General features: G+C 45.3%; 1 protein-coding gene across 3 annotated transcripts in view; it reads right to left on the bottom strand.

Annotated features, from left to right (window-relative positions):
- Positions 1-5,665: 5,665 nt before the first annotated feature.
- Positions 5,666-26,681, bottom strand: part of LOC119958252 (GTP-binding protein Rheb-like) — a 49,492-nt gene continuing 28,476 nt past the window's right edge. For 2 of the 3 annotated variants that reach the window (XM_038786666.1, XM_038786665.1), the window contains 2 exons: positions 19,702-19,783; positions 5,666-7,208 (listed from right to left, as the gene is read on the bottom strand). In XM_038786666.1, coding sequence (XP_038642594.1) covers positions 7,122-7,208; positions 19,702-19,783 — 169 coding nt within the window. In that variant the 3' untranslated portion in view covers positions 5,666-7,121. Of the gene's footprint in view, positions 7,209-19,638; positions 19,784-26,681 lie in introns of all 3 variants that reach the window. The other variant, XR_005458989.1, reaches the window with a different exon arrangement.

Below are 26,681 nucleotides of genomic sequence, written 5' to 3'. Positions count from 1 at the left end.
GGAACACACTCCCACTCTCCCTCGCGGGGAGAGTCCAGACGATCAAAATGAACCTACTGTCCAGGTTCCTCTTCCTGTTTAGATCCATTCCGATCTACATCCCCAAGGCCTTTTTCAAAGCGCTGGACAAACTTATCATGGCGTTCGTATGGGGGGGTAAAAATGCTAGGATCCCAAAGAAGGTCCTACAAAAAACAAAATCCAGGGGGGGGCTAGCCCTCCCAAACCTACAATTCTACCACTGGGCGGCAACAGCCAGGAGCCAGAAGCAGAGTGGGTGCGTGCGGAGGAGGCCTCCTGCATGGGCCCTCTGGGCCCTCGCCACGGCAGCACTCCCATCCCCACCCAAAAAACACTCCAGCAGCCCAGTGGTGACAGCCACTCTCCAATCCTGGAACCAACTGCGGCAGCAATTTGGCCTGACCAAAATGTCGGACAAGGCTCCCATCTGCACCAACCATAGGTTCACACCAGCACTGACTGACGCCACCTTCAAAAGGTGGAGGCAGGACGGGGGGCACTGACAGTCAGGGACCTACACACGGACGGCAGGATTGCAACACTGGACGAACTGACAGAGAAATCTCGGCTAGCCAGGGGGAACAAGCTACGGTACCTGCAGCTCAAAAACTTCTTACGAAAGGAGACATACCCACAACCACCACGACAGACACTACTGGAAGACCTACTGGACGCAAGTATCCTAGAGAAAGGGAACTGTAGCGACATGTATGACCGACTGGTAGAAAGGGACGACACCGTACTGGACGCAACAAGAAATAAATGGGAGGATGACCTGGGGATTGAGATAGGGTGGGGACTCTGGAGCAAAGCACTGCATAGGGTCAACTCCACCTCCACAAGGCTCAGCCTGACGCAACTAAAAGTGGTACATAGAGCCCACTTAACAAGAAACCGTATGAGTAGGTTCTTCCCAGAGGTGGAGGACAGATGTGAACGGTGCCAAAGAGGCCCGGCCAACCACGCCCACATGTTCTGGTCTTGCCCCAGACTTGTGGAGTACCGGACAGCCTTCTTCGAAGCTATGTCCAAAGTGGTGGGGGTGAGGGTGGAGCCATGCCCGATAGTGGCGGTCTTCGGGGTTTTAGACCAGCCAGATATATTCCTGGGGCGAACGCCCTTGCCTTTGCCTCCCTGATCGCCCGCCGTAGAATCCTGTTTGGCTGGCGGTCAGCAGCACCGCCCAGAGCAGCAGACTGGCTGTCCGACCTCTCGGAATCTCTCCAAATGGAGAAAATCAAATTCGCCATCCGAGGGTCGGACGACGGCTTCCACAGAACGTGGGAGCCATTCATGCAATTGTTCCGGGACCTGTTTGTGGCCAACGTACAAGAGGACGAATAGTCGGGTGGCCAAGAATCAGGGGGAAAATGGACGGGAATCGGGGGAAGGTAGCCGGGGGGGGGGGGGGGGGGGGGGGGGGCCGCAGGGCTACGGGTTCGATATGGGGGTTTGATGGCAAGCTAAGGCCCAAAACCAAATTGTAAATAAATGCCTATAAACATGTGCCTCGGCCATATTGGGGAATGTAAAATATGTATGCCGGTTAAAGGGGGCGGCCACAGTTGTTATTATGAAGATGCTTACCTGTAAATATACATGTTAATTTTTGCGTGTTTGTTTTCTAATAATTTGTAATTTGGTGGATATAAAATATGAAAACTCAATAAAAAACTTTTTTAAAAAGCCTCAATTTCCCACTCACTGTGACCTTGTGTTGGGGCATAAACTTGTATGGCCACCAGATAAAAAGGCTTTCTTTCGATCTTATTAATGATCTCTCTTTCAGAGCCGAAGCTGGTGAGCCCCTCGCTTGCACAACTGCCCAGTTGCGATCTCGGGGTATGGCCGCTGTTGTGCACAATCAGCTACAGATAAGAGTCATAAGTGAGAGCTGTTGGACACCAATTTCCCCTCCCCACACGCCTTTTGACATGGGTATGTGGCTTGGCAGGGTATTAAGAATATTAGCCCTCACAAACTTCTTCCATATGTCCCTTCTCACAAACAGCAATGAGATAAATTATTAGATCATGTACACGCACGCACGCACACACACACACACACACACAGGGCGGGAGATCGGCCCATCGCGGGCCAGAGAATCGCCGGGGGGGGGGGGCGCCGACCAGCGCGGCGCGATTCCCACCCCCACCAAATCCCTAGTGACGGAGAATTTAGCAGCCGACATGGGCGGGATTCACACCGCCCCCCGGCGATTCTCCAACGCCCAATAGAACAATATACACCTTGGAAGAGGGATGAGAAACAAGTAATTAATACAATGTATGAACAGTCACTTCTCAGTTCATCAGCCACAAGTTCCTGTTTCTCTTTCCCAACACCTTCAAAATAAAAGCCATGAGGAGTATGCTTTAAAAAAAAATGTAGTTTAAAAATACCTAGTTTGTAGGAATATTTTGTTGGTTATGTATGGAAACAGTCTACTGACGTAATGCCACTATTTGTGGGTACTTCTATTTGCACTCGGACCAATGTCCTCTCAACTTCTCTTCACAAGGCAACCAGTCCCAACTCTACGTAACTGAAGTTCCTCATTCCTGGGACCATTCTCAAATACCTTCACAAGTTCCCTAAAGTGTGGCTCCCAGAGCTGGACACAAGACTCCAGTTGTGGCTGAACCACTATGCTATACAAGTTTAACAAAACCTCCTTGCTCTATGCCTCTTTTATGAAAGCCTAGGATTGTCACCTACGAGAGGTTATATACACCAAAGCCCCCCTGCTTTTTAAAAAATTCTTTATGATACATGGACATTACTGACAAAAGCCAGAACCCATCCCCAACTGCCCGGAACCGAATGACCAACCAGAGGGTTTGGTAAAAAAAGTGAAAACTCAAAAAATAAATCTCATAAAGACCTGGTGGCTTTCTCCCTAGAGAGTATGAAATGAGTGGAAATTACACGTGCATGATTCAGAATTTTTCAACGCTCCTTAGATTAAGAGATTTGTGGTTTCAGATTCAAAAATTGCAAATATTATCCCATTATGAGAGGGGGGGGGGGGAATTATAGACCTGTTAGCTTAGAGATTATCAATTTTTTAAAAATAAATTTAGAGTACCCAATTATTTGTTCCAATTAAGCGTGCCCAATCCACCTACCCTTCGGGGAGAATGTGCCAACTCCACACGGACAGTGACCCAGAGCCAGGATTCGAACCCGGGTCCTCAGTGCCGTAGCAACAATGCTAACCACTGTGCCACCATGCTGCCCGAGATTATCAAATTTTAGGGAAGTTACTGGAATCCAGCAAAGACAGCAATATTTCAACTATCAACCTGAAATGTTAACTCAGTTTTTCTCTTCACAGATACCACCTGACCCAAGGGTATGCCAACATTTTCTATTCTTATTTTCGATAGATGCATGGAGACTGAAGTACAGAATGCAAACACACAAAAAAAGGGCAAATTGGTCATGTGCACATTATAAACTTACATTTCTGCATAAATCAGTATTTGGTGCAACCTAAATCAGAGAATGCACAGGTGGAAGGCGTTGCAAATTCCAAAGAATACAGTCTAAAACAAAGAATTTAGCTGCAATTATTTTCACATATGTCCCTTTTGTTTTAGAAAGGGACCCAGAGTCCGTTGTCTGCAACCAACTTGTTTGAAAGGACACAGTCATTCTCTTCCTCCTTTTCTATTCTTGCGACAATAGTGCTTTAGAATTACAACAATTCCCCAAAATTTAAAACGTACTTGGTTTAAAAATCATTTCACTTGCACACCAACATGCTGTAGGTTCAAGTTTGTTTATCCTGATGTAATACATGATGACCAAACAGAAAATCATCCACAAAAGCATATTATGCACACAAGAATACAGACTACATCTCCAAAAAAAAGATGAAGTGCACACATTACCTGTCAACACCCATCGGGAAGGAAAACGGAACTAGAATTGAAGAGGCACTTCGCAAAATTTACAGCTGAAAAAAAACTGCCTACCAAGTAAGCATTCCCGTAGAAAAACACTCATTGCAGGGTGGGGTAACAGCATGTGTTGGCATTTCAGTACAAAATGGTCAATCTTAACAATTTTGTTGTAAAATTTGATACTTGAGCACTTAGAATTGCAGGCATTTCAAACAATTGCCTTGTTTTAAATATGTTGATGACAAGCATTGCTGTTTGGCAAAAAACAAGACACAAGTCAGGAGGGATGGAATAATCTCCATTTGCCTGGATGAGTGCAGCTCAACTACAACAGTTCGACATCATCCAGGACAAAGCAGCCGTCTTGAATGGCAGGTACCTCATCCACCGCCATCAACATTCACTCCCTCAGTGGCAGCGGCGTTTACCATCTACAAGATGCACGGCGGCAACTCACCAAGCTTCCTTCCACACCACCTTCCAAACCTGCAATCTCTCCCACCAAAAAAGACAACGGCAGCTGATGCATGGGAACACCATGTTCCCGTACAAGTCACACAGTATCCTGACTTGGAACTTTATCACTGGGTCAAAATCCCAGAATTCCCTTCCTAACAGCACTGTGGGCGTTCGGACAACTTGACTGCAGAGGTTCAAGAGGGCAGCTCACCACTATCTTCTTGAGGGCAACTAGAGATGGACAATAATGCTGACCTAGCCACGTACCAGGAATAAATATGGTTTAAAAAGTCGACACAATGCATGATTCCAGAATATTTTAATAACTCAAAAAGCAAGTTCTACAAATCAGTTCTACATAATACACAAAAGTGCTCTTTACTCCAAATTTAACAAAAGCAGTCAATTCAACACAAAAGCAGACAAGAAATGAAAATGAAATGAAAATCGCTTATTGTCACGAGTAGGCTTCAATGAAGTTACTGTGAAAAGCCCCTAGTCGCCACATTCCGGCGCCTGTCCGGGGAGGCTGGTACGGGAATCGAACCGTGCTGCTGGCCTGCTTGGTCTGCTTTAAAAGCCAGCGATTTAGCTGAGTGAGATAAACCAGCCCCTGAAGAATACTGACTACAATAGGAGCGTGGTTGACACTTACTCTGCCAACATTTCAAGACCCAATGACATCTGCGGGGTCATTGGGGTCAGCTTAAGCAAAAGAATAATTGAAGGCACTGTCTCAATTGCAAAGTGAGCCAATACATCAAGGTATAGTTGGCTTCCGTTTAAGAAAATAAAACACTTTCCTCCACGATTTGAATTTCACTGGGCAAGTTATTGAACAGATAAACTTTACCAGAATACCGCATCAATAGTCAGAAAAATATCGAAGGAGCAGCACGGTGGCACAGTGGTTAGCATTGCTGCCTACGGCGCTGAGGACCCGGGTTTGAATCCCGGCCCTGGGTCACTGTGTGGAGTTTGCACATTCTCCCAGTGTCTGCGTGGGTTTCTCCCCCACAACCCGAAAGATGTGCAGGATAGGTGGATTGGCCACGCTAAATTACCCCTTAATTGGAAAAAATTGGGTACTCTAAATTTATTATTTTTTTTTAAAAAGAAAAAAAAAAGAAAAACATCGAAGAAAATTCAACTCACCTACTCAGCACACGCTGAAATTCAACATCAAGTCGTTTGTGCCAGTTAACAGCACATGGTTCAGATAGAGTTGCTTCTAACCAAATAGCAGCAATGGAAAGATGAAATTTAACAAAAGGCAGTTTTGATTATGTAAATTTATTGGAGAATCTCTATCTCAAAAGAAGATTGTATAAATCATACAAACAACAGGAGGGCCACCTAACAGATAAATAATAGGTTATCAGAGACATGTCTCTCTAGTTGTACTGGGAAAGCTGCACTGTGACACTCAAAGTTATTACATAACAGACAAAATATACCATTACATGCAACAATTCAACTAATTGCGAGTAAAGTAATATCAAAAACATGCCCAATTCATTTCAAGTATGTCTTAAATACAAATATAGAAATTCATTCGTCAGGAATTACAATTGCTCTTGCATACTGTTACAGGATCATGGCTCTTCGTTTAGCATGGACATCCTTGTGACAGAGTTCACTATTTACATGTTTAAATAAATAACTATAAAGCAGAGTTACTTAAGTTAACAAAAAAGAAAAACACGCCCTAAACTTTATAGTTGATCTTAATATTATACACAAAAATATTTTTGCAATAACTTATCTGTCCCTTACAAATAAAGTTAATGTCGCAGCATAACTCAGCTCAAAGCAGTTTACTGTCTCTATATTAATTGCATTTTCTTGATGTTGTTTCTGTTCAAATGCAACCAAAACTTCAAACGTCAGCAGGAAGGATGAGAAAGGGTCTTCAAGGCATGGGCTTCTTCCCAAAGATCAGTCAGTAGATAAAGAGCCATGCCATAAAAGAGGCTTCAGCATTATTCTAAACCAAAGTAAAACTATAACTGGATACATTAGACCAGCAACATTAGCAACAAACAAATTCCGAAATGTACTTTCTTTAATTATAAACCCAGCTATTCAACTTAAATAGCCAACAAACTACACCATTCCAAAACGTGTAGACAGGTATTCCAGCAGTCCAAGACTCCGCCTACAATCTCAACTTTATCCAATCACAAATGTTGCTACATACAGGCATTACAAGACGCAACAAACATGTAAAAGTCCATCACGATTATGAATTCACTTCTTATAAGAGTGCCTCGTTCCTTCTATGGGAATATAATCTTTATCAAACTAATAAGACCACAAGAGAGTGGCAGCCCCATCAGGCACCAAATGTGACAGCTTGGAATAGGTAGTTCATTAATGTAAAGCATGCCTCAATAAAACTACTTCAGAATTAACTCTGCAGTGTAAAACTGGCAAGTTTCCCTCCTCTCAGTACAGAATACCTTTCACAATGTTCTGGAAAACTACCAGTCTCTGCCAAAACTAGCACATCACAAACTGTAAAGAATGACACAAACGACCAACACTATGTAACAACTCGAGTGATCTAGCAAATCAAGCCGATTTGAGATAAGTGCAAAACTGTCGTCATGGACCTCTGTGCTGTCACTTGGGTTATACGCAACCATTCACCAAAACGATTGGGTTTGAAAACAGACTCGTAGGTGCCTCCCTTCTTCGTTATCCATAGGAATGCAATTTCCACAAACGACGTTACATCATGTCACATCTCCTGTCCTGTGTATACCCGTCTGCTTTTTCAATTTCTTGGATCATCATTTTGAAGATTTCCACTGTAGTCTGAAAGAGAAAAGCAAATCAGTAATGTACAGGCCCCTGCGGGGGCAGGGGGCTGTCGGGAAGGCGAGTACCTGTATATAAGTTGGGCGGTTGCTAAACCCGAGACACTACACTTGAGTGTCCCCCACCCTTCCACCTCCTCTAACCTAAGGGGTTGAGGGAATATCAGGTAAGCTCTTCCTTTCTATTTCTTGTTTTTATCTAGAGGTGATGTCAGGGAAGGCAGTACAATGCTCCTCCTGCAGAATGTTTGAGGTGAGGGACGCCGTCAGTGTCCCTGCTGATTTAATCTGTGGGAAGTGCTCCCATCTCCAGCTCCTCAGAAACCGTGTTAGGGAACTGGAGCTGGAGGAACTTCGGATCATTCGGGAGGAAGAGGTGGTCATAGATAGAAGCTTCAGGGAGGTAGTTACGCCAAAGAATAAAGATAGATGGGTGCCGGTGAGAGGGGCTGGGGGGAAGCAGTCAGTACAGGGATCCCCTGTGGTCGTTCCCCTTAGTAACCAGTATACCGCTTTGGATACTGGTGGGGGGGGGGGACTTACCAGGGGTCAGCCATGGGGTACAGGTCTCTGGCACAGAGTCTGTCCCTGTTGCTCAGAAGGGAAGGGGGGAGAGGAGAAGAACATTAGTCATTGGAGACTCCATAGTTAGGGGGATAGATAGGAGATTCTGTGGGAACAAGAGAGACTCGCGGTTGGTGTGTTGCCTCCCAGGTGCCAGGGTCCGCGATGTCTCAGATCGTGTTTTCGGGATCCTTAAGGGGGAGGGGGAGCAGCCCCAAGTCGTGGTCCACATAGGTACCAACGACATAGGTAGGAAAAGGGATAGGGATGTAAGGCAGGAATTCAGGGAGCTAGGGTGGAAGCTAGAACATATAGAGTTATTATCTCTGGGTTGTTACCCATGCCACGTGCTAGCGAATCGCAGAATAGGGAAAGAGAGCAGTTGAACACGTGGCTGCAGGGATGGTGCAGGAGGGAGGGGTTCAGATTCCTGGGCAATTGGGGCTTATTCTGGGGTAGGTGGGACCTCTACAAACGGGATAGTCTACACCTGGACCAGAAGGGTACTAATATCCTTTTGGGGGGGGGGGGGGGGGGGGGGGGGAGTTTGCTAATGCTCTTCGGGAGGGTTTAAACTAGTTCAGCAGGGGATTGGGAACCTGAATTGTAGCTCCAGTACACAAGAGGTTGAGAGTAGTGAGGTCATGAGTAAGGTTTGAGAGTTGCAGGAGTGTACCACAGGAAGGAAGGTGGTTTAAAGTGAGAGTACTTCAATGCCAGGAGCATCCGGAATAAGGTGGGTGAGCTTGCGGCATGGGTTGGTACCTGGGACTTGGATGTTGTGGCCATTTCGGAGACATGGCTAGAGCAGGGAGAGGAATGGTTGTTGCAGGTGCCGGGGTTTAGATATTTCAGTAAGCTCAGGGAAGGTGGTAAGAGAGGGGGAGGGGTGGCATTGTTTTTTTTTTATAAATTTAGATTACCCAATTATTTTTTCCAATTAAGGGGCAATTTAGCGTGGCCAATCCACCTACTCTGCACATTTTTGGGTTGTGGGGGCGAAACCCACGCAGACACGGGGAGAATGTGCAAACTCCACACGGACAGTGACCCAGAGCCGGGATCGAACCTGGGACCTCAGCGCCGTGAGGCGGTTGTGCTAACCACTAGGCCACCGTGCTGCCCGGGGTGGCATTGTTAGTCAAGGACAGTAATACGGTGGCTGAGAGGACGTTTGATGAGGACTCGACTACTGAGGTAGTATGGGCTGAGTTTAGAAACAGGAAAGGAGAGGTCACCCTGTTGGGAGTTTTCTATAGACCTCCGAATAGTTCCAGAGATGTAGAGGAAAGGATTGCAAAGATGATTCTGGATAGGAACGAAAGTAACAGGATAGTTGTTATGGAGGACTTTAACTTTCCAAATATTGACTGGAAACACTATAGTTCGAGTACTTTAGATGGGTCCGTTTTTGTCCAATGTGTGCAGGAGGGTTTCCTGACGCATGTAGATAGACCTACGAGAGGAGAGGCCGTATTGGATTTGGTACTGGGTAATGAACCAGAACAAGTGTTAGATTTGGAGGTAGGTGAGCACTTTGGTGATAGTGACCACAATTCGATTAGAACATAAAAACTAGGAGCAGGAGTAGGTCATCTGGCCCCTCGAGCCTGCTCCGCCATTCAATGAGATCATGGCTGATCTTTTGTGGACTCAGCTCCACTTTCCGGCCCGAACACCATAACCCTTAATCCCTTTTTTCTTCAAAAAAACTATATCTTTACCTTAAAAACATTTAATGAAGGAGCCTCAACTGCTTCACTGGGCAAGGAATTCCATAGATTCACAACCCTTTGGGTGAAGAAGTTTCTCCTAAACCCATTCCTAAATCTACTTCCCCTTATTTTGAGGATATGTCCCCTAGTTCTGCTGTCACCCGCCAGTGGAAACAACCTGCCCGCATCTATCCTATCTATTCCCTTCATAATTTAAAATGTTTCGATAAGATCCCCCCTCATCCTTCTAAATTCCAACGAGTACAGTCCCAGTCTACTCAACCTCTCCTCGTAATCCAACCCTTTCAGCTCTGGGATTAACCTCGTGAATCTCCTCTGCACACCCTCAAGTGCCAGTACGTCCTTTCTCAAGTAAGGAGACCAAAACTGAACACAATACTCCAGGTGTGGCCTCACTAATACCTTATACAATTGCAACATAACCTCCCTAGTCTTAAACTCCATCCCTCTAGCAATGAAGGACAAAATTCCATTTGCCTTCTTAATCATCTCTTGCACCTGTAAACCAACTTTCTGTGACTCATGCACTAGCACACCCAGGTCTCTCTGCACAGCAGCATGCTTTAATATTTTATTGTTTAAATAACAATCCTGTTTGCTGTTATTCCTACCAAAATGGATAACCTCACATTTGTCAACATTGTATTCCATTTGCCAGACACTAGCCCATTCACTTAACCTATCCAAATCCCTCTGCAGACTTCCAGTATCCTCTGCACTTTTCGCTTTATCACTTATCTTAGTGTCATCTGCAAACTTGGACACATTGCCCTTGGTCCCCAACTACAAATCATCTATGTAGATTGTGAACAATTGTGGGCCCAACACGGATCCCTGAGGGACACCACTAGCTACTGATCGCCAACCAGAGAAACACCCATTAATCCCCACTCTTTGCTTTCTATTAATTAACCAATCCTCTATCCATGCTACTACTTTACCCTTAATGCCATGCATCTTTATCTTATGCAGCAGCCTTTTGTGTGGCACCTTGTCAAAAGCTTTCTGGAAATCCAGATATACCACATCCATTGGCTCCCCGGTATCCACTGCACTGGTAATGTTCTCAAAAAATTCCACTAAATTAGTTAGGCACGACCTGCCCTTTATGAACCCATGCTGCGTCTGCCCAATGGGCCAATTTCTATCCAGATGCCTCGCTATTTCATCCTTGATGATAGATTCCAGCATCTTCCCTATTACCGACGTTAAGCTCACTGGCCCATAATTTCCTGCTCTCTGCCTACCTCCTTTTTTAAACAGTGGTGTCACGTTTGCTAATTTCCAATCCACCGGGACCACCCCAGAGTCTAGTGAATTTTGGTAAATCATCACTAGTGCATCTGCAATTTCCCTAGCCATCTCTTTTAGAACTCTGGGATGCATTCCATCAGGGCCAGGAGACTTGTCTACCTTTAGCCCCATTAGCTTGCCCATCACTACCTCCTTAGTGATAACAATCCTCTCAAGGTCATCACCTGTCATAACCTCATTTCTATCAGTCACTAGCATGTTATTTGTGTCTTCCACTGTGAAGACCGACCCAAAAAACCTGTTTAGTTCCTCAGCCATTTCCTCATCTCCCATTATTAAAACGACCTTCTCATCCTCTAAAGGACCAATATTTACCTTAGCCACTTTTTTGTTTTATACATTTGTAAAAACTTTTGCGGTCTGTTTTTATATTCTGAGCAAGTTTACTCTCATACTCTATCTTACTCTTCTTTATAGCTTTTTTAGTAGCTTTCTGTTGCCCCTTAAATATTTCCCAGTCCTCTAGTCTCCCACCAATCTTTGCCACTTTGTATGCTCTTTCCTTCAATTTGATACTCTCCCTTATTTCCTTAGATATCCACGGTCGATTTTCCCTCTTTCTACCGTCCTTTCTTTTTGTTGGTATAAACCTTTGCTGAGCACTGTGAAAAATTGCTTGGAAGGTTCTCCACTGTTCCACCATAAAGTCTTTGCTCCCAGTCTACCTTAGCTAGTTCTTCTCTCATCCCATTGTAATCTCTTTTGTTTAAACACAAAATACTAGTATTTGATTTTACCTTCTCACCCTCCATCTGTATTTTAAATTCCACCATATTGTGATCGCTCCTTCCGAGAGGATCCCTAACTATGAGATCATGAATCAATCCTGTCTCATTACACAGGACAAGATCTAGGACCGCTTGTTCCCTCGTAGGTTCCATTACATACTGTTCTAGGAAACTATCGCAGATACATTCTATAAACTCCTCCTCAAGGTTGCCTTGACCGACCTGGTTAAACCAATCGACATGTAGATTAAAATCCCCCATGATAACTGCTGTACCATTTCTACATGCATCAGTTATCTCTTTGTTTATTGCCTGCCCCACCATAACGTTACTATTTGGTGGCCGATAGACTACTCCGATCAGTGACTTTTTCGCCTTACTATTCCTGATTTCCACCCAAATGGATTCAACCTTATCCTCCATAGCACCGATATCATCCCCAACTATTGTCCGGATGTCATCCTTAAATAACAGAGCTACACCATCTCCCTTATCATCCACTCTGTCCTTCCGAATAGTTTGATACCCTCGGATATTTAACTCCCAGTCGTGACAATCCTTTAACCATGTTTCAGTAATGGCCACTAAATCATAGTCATTCACGATGATTTGCGACATCAACTCACTTACTTTATTTAGAATACTACGAGCATTCAGGTGAAGGACACTTATGTTGGTTTTTTTACCTCTGTTTTGAATCTTAACACCTCCAGTTTTATTCCTTTTGTTATTACTGGGCCTATTCACGGAGCTCCCCTCAGTCACTGTACCTTGTACTGTCGCCCTTTTTGATTTTTGACTATGTCTTCTCTGTCTTGCACTTTCCCCCTTACTTCCTTTTGCTTCTGTTCCTGTTTTGCTACCTTCCAACTTCCTGCAACGGTTCCCATCCCCCTGCCACATTAGTTTAAACCCTCCCCAACAGCTCTAGCAAACTCTAGGACATCGGTTCCACTCCTGCCCAGGTGCAGACTGTCCGGTTTGTACTGGTCCCACCTCCCCCAGAACCAGTCCCAATGCCCCAGGAATTTGAATCCCTCCCTTTTACTTTAGTGATGGAAAGGGATAGGTATATACCGCAAGAGAAGAGTCATATCTGGGGGGAAAGGCAATTATGATGCGATGAGGCAAGACTGAGGATGCACCGGCTGGAGAGGAAAACTGCAGGGGATGGGCACAATGGAAATGTGGAGCATGTTCAAGGAACAGCTACTGCGTGTCCTTGATAAGTATGTACCTGTTAGGCAGGGAGGAAGTGGTCGAGCGAGGGTACCGTGGTTTACTAAAGCAGTTGAAACACTTGTCAAGAGGAAGAAGGAGGCTTATGTAACGATGAGACGTGATGGTTCAGTTAGGGCGCTTGAGAGTTACAAGTTAGCTCGGAAGGATCTGAAGAGAGAGCTAAGGAGGGGACATGAGAAGTCTTTGGCAGGTAGGATGAAGGATAACCCTAAAGCTTTCTATAGATATGTCAGGAATAAAAGAATGACTAAGGTAAGAGTAGGGCCAGTCAAGGACAGTAGTGGGAAGTTGTGCGTGGAGTCCGGGGAGTTAGGAGAGGCGCTAAATGAGTATTTTTCGTCTGTATTCACAGAGGAAAAAGGACAATGTTGTCGAGGAGAATACTGAGATACAGGCTACTAGACTAGAAGGGCTTGAGGTACATAAGATTCTCTGGGAAGCTAGGGAGGAGATTTCTGAGCCTTTGGCTTTGATCTTTAGAACATTACAGCGCAGTACGGGCCCTTCGGCCCTCGATGTTGCGCCGACCCATGAAACCATCTGAAGCCTATCCAACCTACACTATTCAATTTTCATCCATATGTCTATCCAGTGACCACTTAAATGCCCTTAAATTTGGCGAGTCTACTACTGTTGCAGGCAGGGCGTGCCACACCCCTACTACTCTCTGAGTAAAGAAACTGCCTCTGACATCTGTCCAATATCTACCACCCCTCAATTTAAAGCTATGTCCCCTCGTGTTGGTCATCACCATCCGAGGAAAAAGACTCTCACTGTCCACCCTATCTAACCCTCTTACTATCTTATATGTCTCTATTAAGTCACCTCTCAGCCTTCTCCTCTCTAACGAAAACAACCCCAAGTCCCTGAGCCTTTCCTCGTAAGACCTTCCCTCCATACCAGGCAACATCCTAGTAAATCTCCTCTGAACCCTTTCCAAAGCTTCCACATCCTTCCTATAATGTGGTGACCAGAACTGCACGCAGTACTCCAGGAGCGGCCGCACCAGAGTTATGTACAGCTGCAGCATGACCTCGTGGCTCCGCAACGTGGCTCAATCCCCCTGCTGATCAAGGCTAGCACACCATATGCCTTCTTAACAGCCCTATTAACCTGGCTGGCAACTTTCAGGGATTTATGTACCTGGATGCCGAGATCTCTCTGTTCATCTACACTACCAAGAATCTTGCCATTAGCCCAGTACTCTGCATTCCTGTTACTCCTTCCAAAGTGAACCACCTCACACTTTTCCACATTAAACTCCATCTGCCACCTCTCAGCCCAGCTCTGCAGCTTATCTATGTCCCTCTGTAACCTATAACATCCTTCCGCACTATCCACAACTCCACCGACCTTCGTGTCATCTGCAAATTTACTAACCCATCCTTCTACACCCTCTTCCAGGTAATTTATAAAAATGACAAACAGCAGTGGCCCCAAAACAGATCCTTGCGGTACACCACTAGTAACTGAACTCCAGGATGAACATTTGCCATCAACCACCACCCTCTGTCTTCTTTCAGCTAGCCAATTACTGATCCAAACCGCTAAATCACCTTCAATCCCAGACTTCCTTATTTTCTGCAATAGCCTACTGTGGGGAACCTTATCAAATGCCTTACTGAAATCCATATACACCACATCAACTGCTTTACCCTCATCCACCTGTTTGATCACCTTCTCAAAAAACTCAATAAGGTTTGTGAGGCATGACCTACCCTTCACAAAACCGTGTTGAGTATCGCTAATCAACTTGTTCTTTTCAAGATGATTATAAACCCTATCTCTTATAACCTTTTCCAACATTTTACCCACAACCGAAGTAAGGCTCACAGGTCTATAATTACCAGGGTTGTCTCTACTCCCCTTCTTGAACAAGGGGACAACATTTGCTATCCTCCAGTCTTCCGGCACTATTCCTGTCGACAAAGACGACATAAAGATCAAGGACAAAGGCTCTGCAATCTCCTCCCTGGCTTCCCAGAGAATCCTAGGATAAATCCCATCTGGCCCAGGGGACTTTCTATTTTTACACTTTCCAAAATTGCTAACACCTCCTCCTTGTGAACCTCAATCCCATCTAGCCTGGTCGACTGTACCAGAGTATTCTCCTCGACAACATTGTCTTTCTCCAGTGTAAACACTGACGAAAAATATCCATTTAACACTTCCCCTATCTCCTCCGATTCCACACACAACTTTCCACTACTATCCTTGATTGGCCCTAATCTTACTCTAGTCATTCTTTTGTTCCTGATGTACCTATAGAAAGCCTTAGGGTTTTCCTTGATCCTATCCGCCAACGACTTTTCGTGTCCTCTCCTCGCTCTTCTTAACTCTCCCTTTAGGTCCTTCCTGGCTAACCTGTAACTCTCAAGTGCCCTAACTGAGCCTTCATGTCTCATCCTAACATAAGTCTTCCTCTTGATAAGTGCTTCAACTTCCTTAGTAAACCATGGTTCCCTTGCTCAACAACTTCCTCCCTGCCTGACAGGTACATACTTATCAAGGACACGCAGTAGCTGTTCCTTGAACATGCTCCACATTTCGATTGTACCCATCCCCTGCAGTTTCCTTCCCCATCCTATACATCCTAAATCTTGCTGAATAGCATCATAATTGCCTTTCCCCCAGCTATAATTCTTGCCTTGCGGTATATACCTATCCCTGCCCATTGCTAAAGTAAACATAACCGAATTGTGATCACTATCACCAAAGTGCTCACCTACATCTAAATCTAACACCTGGCCGGGTTCATTACCCAGTACCAAATCCAATGTGGCCTCGCTCCTTGTTGGCCTATCTACATACTGTGTCAGAAAACCCTCCTGCACACACTGCACAAAAACTGACCCATCTATAGTACTCGAACTATAGTATTTCCAGTCAATATTTGGAAAGTTAAAGTCCCCCATAACAACTACCCTGTTACTCTCGCTCCTGTCGAGAATCATCTTTGCAATCCTTTCCTCTACATCTCTGGAACTATTCGGAGGTCTATAGACAACTCCCAACAGGGTGACCTCTCCTCTCCTGTTCCTAACCTCGGCCCATACTACCTCAGTAGACGAGCCCTCAAACGTCCTTTCTGCCGCCGTAATACTTTTCTTGATTAACAATGCCACACTCCCCCCCCCCCCCTCTTTTACCATCTTCTCTGTTCTTACAGAAACATCTAAATCCTGGAACCTGCAACAACCATTCCTGTCCCTGCTGTACCCACGTCTCCAAAATCGCCACAACATCGAGATCCGAGGTACCAACCCATGCTGCAAGCTCACCCACCTTATTCCGTATGCTCCTGGAGTTGAAGTAGACACACTTCAAACCAGCGTCTTGCTTGCCGGTGCCCTCTTTCGAACTTTTAACCCTATCCCTGACCTCACTACTCTCAACATCCTGTACATTGGGAGTACAATTTAGGTTCCCATCCCCCTGCTGAATTAGTTTAAACCCCCCCAAAGAGCACTAGCAAATCTCCCCCCCAGGATATTGGTACCCCTCTGGTTCAGGTGAAGACCATCCTGTTTGTAGAGGTCCCACCTACCCCAGAATGAGCCCCAATTATCCAGGAAACCAAAACCCTCTCTCCTGCACCATCCCTGTAGCCACGTGTTCAACTCCTCTCTCTCCGTATTTCTCACTTCACTAGCACGTGGCACGGGTAACCACCCAGAGATAACAACTCTGTTTGTTCGAGCTCTCAGCTTCCACCCTAGCTCCCTGAATTTCTGTCTCAAATCCCCATCTCTCTTCCTACCTATGTCATTGGTACCTATGTGGATCACGACTTGGGGCTGCTCTCCCTCCCCCTTAAGGATCCCAAAAACACGATCAGACATCACGAACCCTGGCACCTGGGAGGCAACACACCAACCGTGAGTCGCTTTCGTTCCCACAGAACCTCCTGTCTGTTCCTCTAACTATGGAGTCCCCAATGACATGTGCTCTGTTCCTCTTCTCCCTTCCCTTCTGAGCAACAGGGACAGACTCTGTGCCAGAGACCTGTGCCCCATTGCTTACCCCTGGTAAGTCGTCCCCCCCGACAGTATCCAAAACGGTATACTTGTTATTGAGGGGAACGACCACAGGGGATCCCTGCACTGCCTGCCGGTTCCCTCTCGTTCCCCTGACGGTAACCCATCTACCTTCTTCTTTTACCTGAGGTGTAACTACCTCCCTATAACTCCTCTCAATAACCCCCTCCGCCTCCCGAATCATCCGAAGTTCATCCAGCTCCAGGTCCCTAACGCAGTTCTTGAGGAGCTGGAGCTGGGGTGCACTTCCCGCACTTTATGTCGTCATTGTCTACAGGAATAGTGCCAGAAGGCTGGAGGATAGCAAATGTTGTCCCTTTATTCAAGAAGGGGAGTAGAGACAACCCCGGTAACTATAGACCAGTGAGCCTTACTGCTGTTGTGGGCAAAGTCTTGGAAAGGTTTATAAGAGATAGGATGTATAATGATCTGGAAAGGAATAATTTGATTAGAGATAGTCAACATGGTTTTGTGAAGGGTAGGTCGTGCCTCACAAACCTTATTGAGTTCTTTGAGAAGGTGACCAAACAGGTGGATGAGAGTAAAGCAGTTGATGTGGTGTATATGGATTTCAGTAAAGCGTTTGATAAGGTTCCCCACGGTAGGCTATTGCAGAAAATACAGAGGCATGGGATTCAGGGTGATTTAGCAGTTTGGATCAGAAATTGGCTAGCTGGAAGAAGACAAAAGGGTGGTGGTTGATGGGAAATGTTCAGACTGGTATCCAGTTACTAGTGGTGTACCACAAGGATCTGTTTTGGGGCCGCTGCTGTTTGTCATTTTTATAAATGACCTGGAGGAGGGCGTAGAAGGATGGGTGAGTAAATTTGCAGATGACACTAAAGTCGGTGGAGTTGTGGACAGTGCAGAAGGATGTTACAAGTTACAGAGGGACATAGATAAGCTGCAGAGCTGGGCTGACAGGTGGTAGAGGAATTGAGTTTCGGAGCCACGAGGTCATGTTGCAGCTGTACAAAACTCTGGTACGGCCACATTTGGAGTATTGCGTGCAGTTCTGGTCGCCACATTATAGGAAGGATGTGGAAGCATTGGAAAGGGTGCAGAGGAGATTTACCAGGATGTTGCCTGGTATGGAGGGAAGATCTTATGAGGAAAGGCTGAAGGACTTGAGGCTGTTTTCGTTAGAGAGAAGGTTAAGAGGGGACTTAATTGAGGCATGCAAGATAATCAGAGGATTAGATAGGGTGGACAGTGAGAGCCTTTTTCCTCAGATGGTGATGTCTAGCACGAGGGGACATAGCTATAAATTGAGGGGAGATAGATATAGGACAGATGTCAGAGGTAGGTTCTTTACTCGGAGAGTAGTAAGGGCGTGGAATGCCCTGCCTGCAACAGTAGTGGACTCGCCAACACTAAACGCATTCAAATGGTCATTGGATAGGCATATGGACGATAAGGGAATAGTGTAGATGGGCTTTAGAGGGGTTTCACAGGTCGGCGCAACATCGAGGGCCGAAGGGCCTGTACTGCGCTGTAATGTTCTATGTACTCTCGAGGGTAACAGTGTTTAAATCCTGTGGCATAGATGCCAAACTACTGCCCCACCCCACCCTTTGATTTAAAAGTTAGTTCTGTAGCTCTTCGTATTGTGCCACTGGTCCACCTCCAAAGTGCAAGTTTTGAATTGCACATCAGTGTAACCTACAGGTTACAATAAAAGAACAGATACTGGATTGGACCACTTCACACCCATCTCTACCACAGTAGTTCTGCCAGGAAACTACGGAAACCCACCACTACTTGGCTGTGTAAGCAATGTCACATTTTACTGCAATATCAGCAGCCAACTGCTAAATTCATCTTTTTTTACGTGCAGCACTTGTTCAGCTCCCTTTAGCAGACAATGGTCTCAATTCAGATTTCGTCAACACAAGTGCATTAGTGGCACAGTAGTACAGTGGTTAGCACTGTTGCTTCACAGCACCAGGGTTCCAGGTTAGATTCCCGGCTTGGGTCACCGTCTGTGCGGAGTCTACATGTTCTCCCCGTGTCGGTGTGGGTTTCCTCCGGGTGCTCCGGTTTCCTCCCACAAGTCCCGAAAGACGTGCTGTTGGGTGAATTGGACATTCTGAATTCTCCCTCTGTGACCCAAACAGGCGCCGGAATGTGGCGACGAGGGGATTTTCACAGTAACTTCATTGTAGTGTTAATGTAAGCCTACTTGTGACAATAATAAAGATTATCAGTTCTGTACTCAGAAAAGGCCCTATTAATGACGCATTGAGGAGGAGTAGACATCTCAAGATGAATAAACAAAATTCTTCTCAAAATTAAAATCAAGGCAGGGAGGGGGGGTTGGAGACATGTAATAAATACGTGCAGAAATTTACCACGTTTAGTCCACCACTCTCTTCCCATTGAATTTAATTTTGTGTGCGCTGTTGCAGTAACACTGTAATAAGAAGTGCTTTGTGTAACATGGTCTCAATGGTAACATCTGTTTTGGGGCCGCTGCTGTTTGTCATTTTTATAAATGACCTGGAGGGGGGCATATATGGAACACATGGTAACATGGTCACAGCGCCACTTGGGGATTAACCAGTCATTTTAAAAGCAGACTCACACACAATGACTATTGCAAGAGATTTAGCCAGCTAAACTAAAGCCACAACTGTTGTTAGGTTTGGATTCTGGAACACTTTTGTGGGTCTATGATTCTGCCTCAGGGCCACATAGATTTAAAGTATAAACATGGGGAACAATCCCATGGACACTGGTTTGGAATTTACAAATCCAAACTAAAACAGCACCTGCATAAAAGTAGTTTTAGATCTAAACACCCTTACCAATCAGGTACTATGTTGCCTCCTTTGGGGAGTGGGAATGTGCAGGCTCTCCTAGTCACTTACATCATTCTGTTTTGCTGAGGATTCCAAGAATGCAGCCCCCCAGGAATCTGCAAGTTTTTTCCCTTCTTCAGTCTGCACCACCCTATGGAAGCAAGAGTAAGTGCCAACATTCATCTATGCAATTCTTCTTTGATAAATAATTTTTTCAATATTTTTAAAAAAAAGAAAAAAACAGATCCAATTTATGCAAAAAAAATACATGTTTGAGTTTGTTAGATCTTAAAAGTTGGAAGCATTTACTTTCTTCACCCCCATAAAATCATCTCTCTTTTCCCAAAGACAGATTACTGTTAGTGTACAGTTCTACAAGTTCAAAACAACATAACTGGCAATTCACACATGGACTCAAACAAATGTTAGGAATCTATGCTTGGGAAGAGGAAACGAGCACACAAGCAAACCATCCTGAGCCCGTGCATGCACACTTAGAAACAAGACTTACTCGGTAGTGTCAGGAGCTGGATCTCTGGCTGATTCTGCCTTTTTCCTAACCTTGGAATCATAAAAGGCCAGCTGTAACCACCTTTCCCCCTTTCCCAGCTAACTCAATAAAGACCAATGCTAAAACCAGAGAACTTCCCAATCTATACAAGTCAGCACAACATTATATGACTACATGGTTCTCTGGAAACTTACAGTTATAGATAGCCATCATATCTCATCAATAGCCCTGGCCGATGGATGTTAGTAGGTTTAGTGTCCATATAAGCCAATAATCTGCAAACAGTCAAGATTTGAGGTCCAGTGGAGGGCAGCTTGTGGCGCAGTGGTTAGCACGGGGATTGCAGCGCTGAGGGTCGGCTCTGGGTCACTGTCCGTGTGGAGTTTGCACATTCTCCCCATGTCTGTGTGGGTTTCACCCCCACAACCCAAAGATGTGCAGATTAGGTGGATTGGCCACGCTAAAAATTGCAACAAAAAAAAATAATTGGGTACTCAAAATTTAAAAAAAAAAGATTTGATGTCCAGTGTGTTCACGTTGACGGACAAAATTTGGTCCGCCGTGTCATCAGTGTCCATTCCATGATGGTCTTGATTAACAATGCACTTTATGTTGTCATTGTTGCCAATCAGTTTTGCAGTAAACATCAATCCACCATGATTTTACCAGCCAAGTCTACAAGGAATAGCTTTCGTCACAACCTGTCCCAAGGCATGGGGAAAAATTAGTGCAAGATTAAAGCTGCTCGGAAAGTGGACACAGAGCAGCATAACTTGCTTCTGGTGATCAAATATCAGATGCACGTTAATGGAGTGGTTTGTGAAAGCAGGAGTTTGCAATGGAGCAGCCCACATGGGTGCAGCCAATGACACCCTGAATTTGGGGAATCTTGTATTCTATGCAAATCCCAGATCCATCCCGCTGTTTCTGGAAGTTAAATGAGGCAAGTGAAAGTGTTTGCTCCATGGTATCAATCACCTGCTAAATTGAAGCATGAGCTACAGATAGACTGGCAACCGACATCGCCTCTGGTAGTCACCAGGGACAAAGATGTTCAGAGCTACAGTGACTTTGACTGCAATAAGCAATGTTCTACCCGGAGTAATAGTCGCAGGTTTTGTTGCAAAGCAACAATAGAGTACTGAAGCCTTCAAATGGACTGCTCCTCAGAGCTGCAACTATGTTGTTCAGGGACCATAAGTTCTCTGCAAGCGTGCCTCCATCAATTTTGCTCTCTCTCCACCTGCAGCTGCTTGCTTCTGACACGGGAGTGAAATTCCCAGAAGGGTTACCCCATAAGTGCAATGCCATAAACCCCTTAGGAGTTCAGAACATTATAAAAGCGACAAGCACTTTGAAATTGTGCAAGAAATAGAAAACAGGCTATCGAATGCAAACAAAATTTCTGTAGTTTTACCCCAGCACAGATCCCTTAATTTAAATATATCAGTGGAAATGGCTGCTTCGCGACTTGTAACCGCTATGTTTCCAAGCTATTCCTTGTAGACTTGGCTAGTAGCTTCTCATCATTACCCATGCTCGTCAGTCAAAACGCACTATCGTTTGGTCCATGCGTCAACTATAGCCTTCATCAAGCAGGTTATTGATATCATCCATTGACTATTTCTGGTGACTTCCTGCACAAGAGTCCAGTATCACAGTGGATTGAAGTGTTAGCAAAACTGATCGGCAACAATGACAACATAAAGTGCATTGTTAATCAAGACCATCATACAATGGACACTGATGACACGGCGGACCAAATTTTGTCCATCAACGTGAACACACTGGACCTCAAATCTTTTTTTTTTTAAATTTAGAGTACCCAATTATTATTTTTTTTCCAATTTAGGAATTAGGAATGGATGGTAGAAATAAACACAAGCATTGAGAGAGTGGGGCTGTACAGGCGCCATCGGAACCCAATTTACATTTATTAAAAAGGACTCTGCCCATTTTGCACAGGAGCTCGTGACTAAGAACTGTCTAAAAGTCAAATGGGCTGACACTCCAATTCTGCTCCAGATTTTGACCCCACTAACAGACGTAAATTGGGCATTTGAGATACAAAAATCGTCCATTGTGCTCATCTCTATAGTCCCATTACCTGCTATACTCCCCATATGCTTTTACATTTTTTCTTTTAAAATATTTACACATTTTTAAAAAAGCTATTCTGGATTATGATTCCGGCATTGTTTCTGATTGGGCATTTTATCTTAACATCTAATCTCTTCCTTTGGATACTGGTGGGGACGACGACTTACCAGGAGTAAGCCATGGGGTACAGGTCTCTGGCACAGAGTCTGTCCCTGTTGCTCAGAAGGGAAGGGGGGGAAAGAGGAGTAGAGCATGAGTCATTGGAGACTCCATAGTTAGAGGGATAGATGGGAGATTCTGTGGGAACGAGAGAGACTCGCGGTTGGTGTGTTGCCTCCCAGGTGCCAGGGTCCGCGATGTCTCGGATCGTGTTTTCGGGATCCTTAAGGGGGAGGGGGAGCAGCCCCAAGTTGTGGTCCACATAGGTACCAATGACATAGGTAGGAAAAGGGATAGGGATGCAAGGCAGGAATTCAGGGAGCTCGGGTGGAAACTTAGAGCTAGAACAAACAGAGTTATTATCTCTGGGTTGTTACCCGTGCCACGTGCTAGCGAGACAAGGAATGGGGAGAGAGAGCATTTGAACAGGTGGCTACAGGGATGGTGCAGGAGGGAGGGTTTCAGAAACCTGGATAATTGGGGCTCATTCTGGCGTAGGTGGGACCTCTACAAACGGGATGATTTACACCTGGACGAGAGGGGTAGCAATATCCTTGGGGGGGGGGGGGGGGGGGGATTTGCTAATGCTCTTAGGGAGGGTTTAACCTAATTTAGTATGGGGTTGGGAACCTGAATTGTAGCTCCAGTACACAGGAGGTTGAGAGTAGTGAGGTCATGAGTAAGGTTTCAAGGTTGCACGAGTGTACCGGCAGGCAGGAAGGTGGTTTAAAGTGTGTCTACTTCAATGCCAGGAGCATCCGGAATAAGGTGGGTGAACTTGCAGCATGGGTTGGTACCTGGGACTTCGATGTTGTGGCCATTTCGGAGATATTGCTAGAGCAGGGAGAGGAATGGTTGTTGCAGGTGCCGGGGTTTAGATATTTCAGTAAGCTCAGGAAAGGTGGTAAGAGAGGGGGAGGGGTGGCATTGTTAGTCAAGGACAGTATTACGGTGGCAGAAAGGACGTCTGATGAGGACTCGTCTACTGAGGTAGTATGGGCTGAGTTTAGTAACAGGAAAGGAGAGGTCACCCTGTTGGGGGTTTTCTATAGGCCTCCGAAAAGTTCCAGAGATGTAGAGGAAAGGATTGCAAAGATGATTCTGGATAGGAGCAAAAGTAACAGGATAGTTGTTATGGGGGACTTTAACTTTCCAAATATTGACTGGAAATAATATAGTTCGAGTACTTTAGATGGGTCCGTTTTGTCCAATGTGTGCAGGAGGGTTTCCTGACAGTATGTAGATAGGCCAACAAGGGGCGATGCCACATTGGATTTGGTACTGGGTAATTAACCAGGACAGGTGCTAGATTTGGAGGTAGGTGAGCATTTTGGTGATAGTGACCACAATTCGGTTATGTTTACTTGAGCGATGGAAAGGGATAGGTATATACCACAGGGCAAGAGTTATAGCTGGGGGGAAAGGCAAATATGATGCGATGAGGCAAGACTTAGGATGCATAGGATGGGGAAGGAAACTGCAGGGGATGGGCACAGTGGAAATGTGGAGCATGTTCAAGGAACAGCTACTGAGTGTCCTTGATAAGTATGTACCTGTCAGGCAGGGAGGAAGTGGTTGAGCGAGGGAACCGTGGTTTAGTAAAGTAGTTGAATCACTTGTCAAGAGGAAGAAGGAGGCTTATGTAAAGATTTTTTTTTTTTTTTAAATTTAGATTACCCAATTATTTTTTCCAATTAAGGGGCAATTTAGCGTGGCCAATCCACCTACTCTACACATTTTTGGGTTGTGGGGGTGAAACCCACGCAGACACGGGGAGAATGTGCAAACTCCACACGGACAGTGACCCAGAGCCGGGATCGAACCTGGGACCTCGGCGCCGTGAGGCAGTTGTGCTAACCACTAGGCCACCGTGCTGCCCAGGCTTATGTAAAGATGAGACGTGCAGGTTAAGTTAGGGCACTCAAGAGTTACAAGTTAGCTAGGAAGGACCTAAAGAGAGAGCTAAGAAGAGCCAGGAGGGGACAGGAGAAGTCTTTGGCAGGTAGGATCAAGGATAACCCTAAAGCTTTCTATAGGTACGTCAGGAAAAAAAGAATGACTAGGGTAAGAGTAGGGCCAGTCAAGGACAGTAGTGGGAAGTTGTGCGTGGAATCCAAGGAGATAGGCAAGGTGCTAAAATGAATATTTTTCGTCAGTATTCACGGAGGAAAAAGACAATGTTGTCGAGGAGAATACTGAGATACAAGCTACTAGACTAGAAGGGCTTGAGGTTCATAAGGAGGAGGTGTTAGCAATTCTGGAAAGTGTGAAAATAGATAAGTCCCCTGGGCCGGATGGGATTTATCCTAGGATTCTCTGGGAAGCTAGGGAGGAGATTGCTGAGCCTTTGGCTTTGATCTTTATGTCGTCATTGTCTACAGGAATAGTGCCAGAAGGCTGGAGGATAGCAAATGTTGTCCCCTTGTTCAAGAAGGGGAGTAGAGACAACGCCGATAACTATAGACCAGTGAGCCTTACTTCTGTTGTGGGCAAAGTCTTGGAAAGGTGTATAAGAGATAGGATTTATAATCATCTAGAAAGGAATAATTTGATTTGTGATAGTCAACACGGTTTTGTGAAGGGTAGGTCATGCCTCACAAACCTTATTGAGTTCTCTGAGAAAGTGACCAAACAGGTGGATGAGAGTAAAGCAGTTGATGTGATGTATATGGATTTCAGTAAAGCATTTGACAAGGTTCCCCACGGTAGGTCATTGCAGAAAATACGGAGGCATGGGATTCAGGGTGATTTAGCAGTTTGGATCAGAAATTGGCTAGCTTATAGAAGATAGAGGGTGGTGGTTGATGGGAAATGTTCAGCCTGTAGTTCAGTTACTAGTGGTGTACCACATGGATCTGTTTTTGGGCTACTGCTGTTTGTCATTTTTATAAATGACCTGGAGGAGGGCGTAGAAGGATGGGTGAGTAAATTTGCAGATGACACGAAAGTCGGCAGAGTTGTGGACAGTGCGGAAGGATGTTGCAGGTTACAGAGGGACATAGATAAGCTGCAGTGCTGGGCTGACAGGTGGCAAATGGAGTTAAATGCAGAAAAGTGTGAGGTGATTCATTTTGGAAAGAGTAACAGGAAGACAGAGTACTGGGCTAATGGTAAGATTCCTGGTAGTGTGGAAGAGCAGAGAGATCTCGGTGTCCATGTCCATAGATCCCTGAAAGTTGCCACCCAAGTTGAGAGGGTTGTTAAGAAGCCGTACGGTGTGTTAGCTTTTATTGGTAGAGGGATTGAGTTTCGGAGCCATGAGGTCATGTTGCAGCTGTACAAAACTCTGGTGCGGCCGCATTTGGAGTATTGCGTGCAGTTCTGGTCTGCACATTATAGGAAGGATGTGGAAGCATTGGAAAGGGTGCAGAGGAGATTTACCAGGATGTTGCCTGGTATGGAGGGAAGATCTTATGAGGAAAGGCAGAGGGACTTGAGGCTGTTTTCGTTAGAGAGAAGGATAAGAGGTGACTTAATTGAGGCATGCAAGATGATCAGAGGATTAGATAGGGTGGACAGTGAGAGCCTTTTTCCTCAGATGGTGATGTCTAGCACGAGGGGACATAGCTTTAAATTGAGGGGAGATAGATATAGCACAGATGTCAGAGGTAGGTTCTTTACTCAGAGAGTAGCAAGGGCGTGGAATGCCCTGCCTGCAACAGTAGTGGACTCGCCAACACTAAACGCATACAAATGGTCATTGGATAGGTATATGGACGATAAGGGAATAGTGTAGATGGGCTTTCACAGGTCGGCGCAACATCGAGGGCCGAAGGGCCTGTACTGCGCTGTAATGTTCTACGTTTGTTCTTTTTGGCGATTATCTTACATTTCTACTCCTAGTACCCACCAATGTAACCTTACATAGTACATTTTATCAGCACCCAGCAGATCTCCTCTCGAGGCTAAACTTAACCTTCTTTGTTGTAATAAAGGAGCCCCCACCTATTGATAAGAGTGCCGAGAGGAAATAGTTTTCCGGATTGGCTAACAAATCTCATTTGCATGCACCATGGTCTTTACATCTTTTCTGAAATAAGGCATACAGAACTGCCTGCAATCTTCTCACTGTATCCTTCATCAAAAAGTTGACGTGAAACATTGGGGAGTATTCTCTTTTTCCCCCCCGACACCAATATCTTAAATCGGCGATCAGGCGGAGAATCCCTTTTTACGACCGAATCGGGGGTGGCGTCTATTTTCGGATGCTCCGCCCCCGCCAAAATGGCGTCAATGATGAGCACAGCGCACACCGTTGGGATGGCCTCAGGACGTTACC

This window comes from Scyliorhinus canicula, chromosome 28, assembly GCF_902713615.1.
Source record: "Scyliorhinus canicula chromosome 28, sScyCan1.1, whole genome shotgun sequence".
Taxonomy (NCBI): Eukaryota; Metazoa; Chordata; class Chondrichthyes; order Carcharhiniformes; family Scyliorhinidae; genus Scyliorhinus; species Scyliorhinus canicula.
Note: the sequence above shows the minus strand (reverse complement) of the source record. Positions and strands in the feature narration are given on the sequence as shown.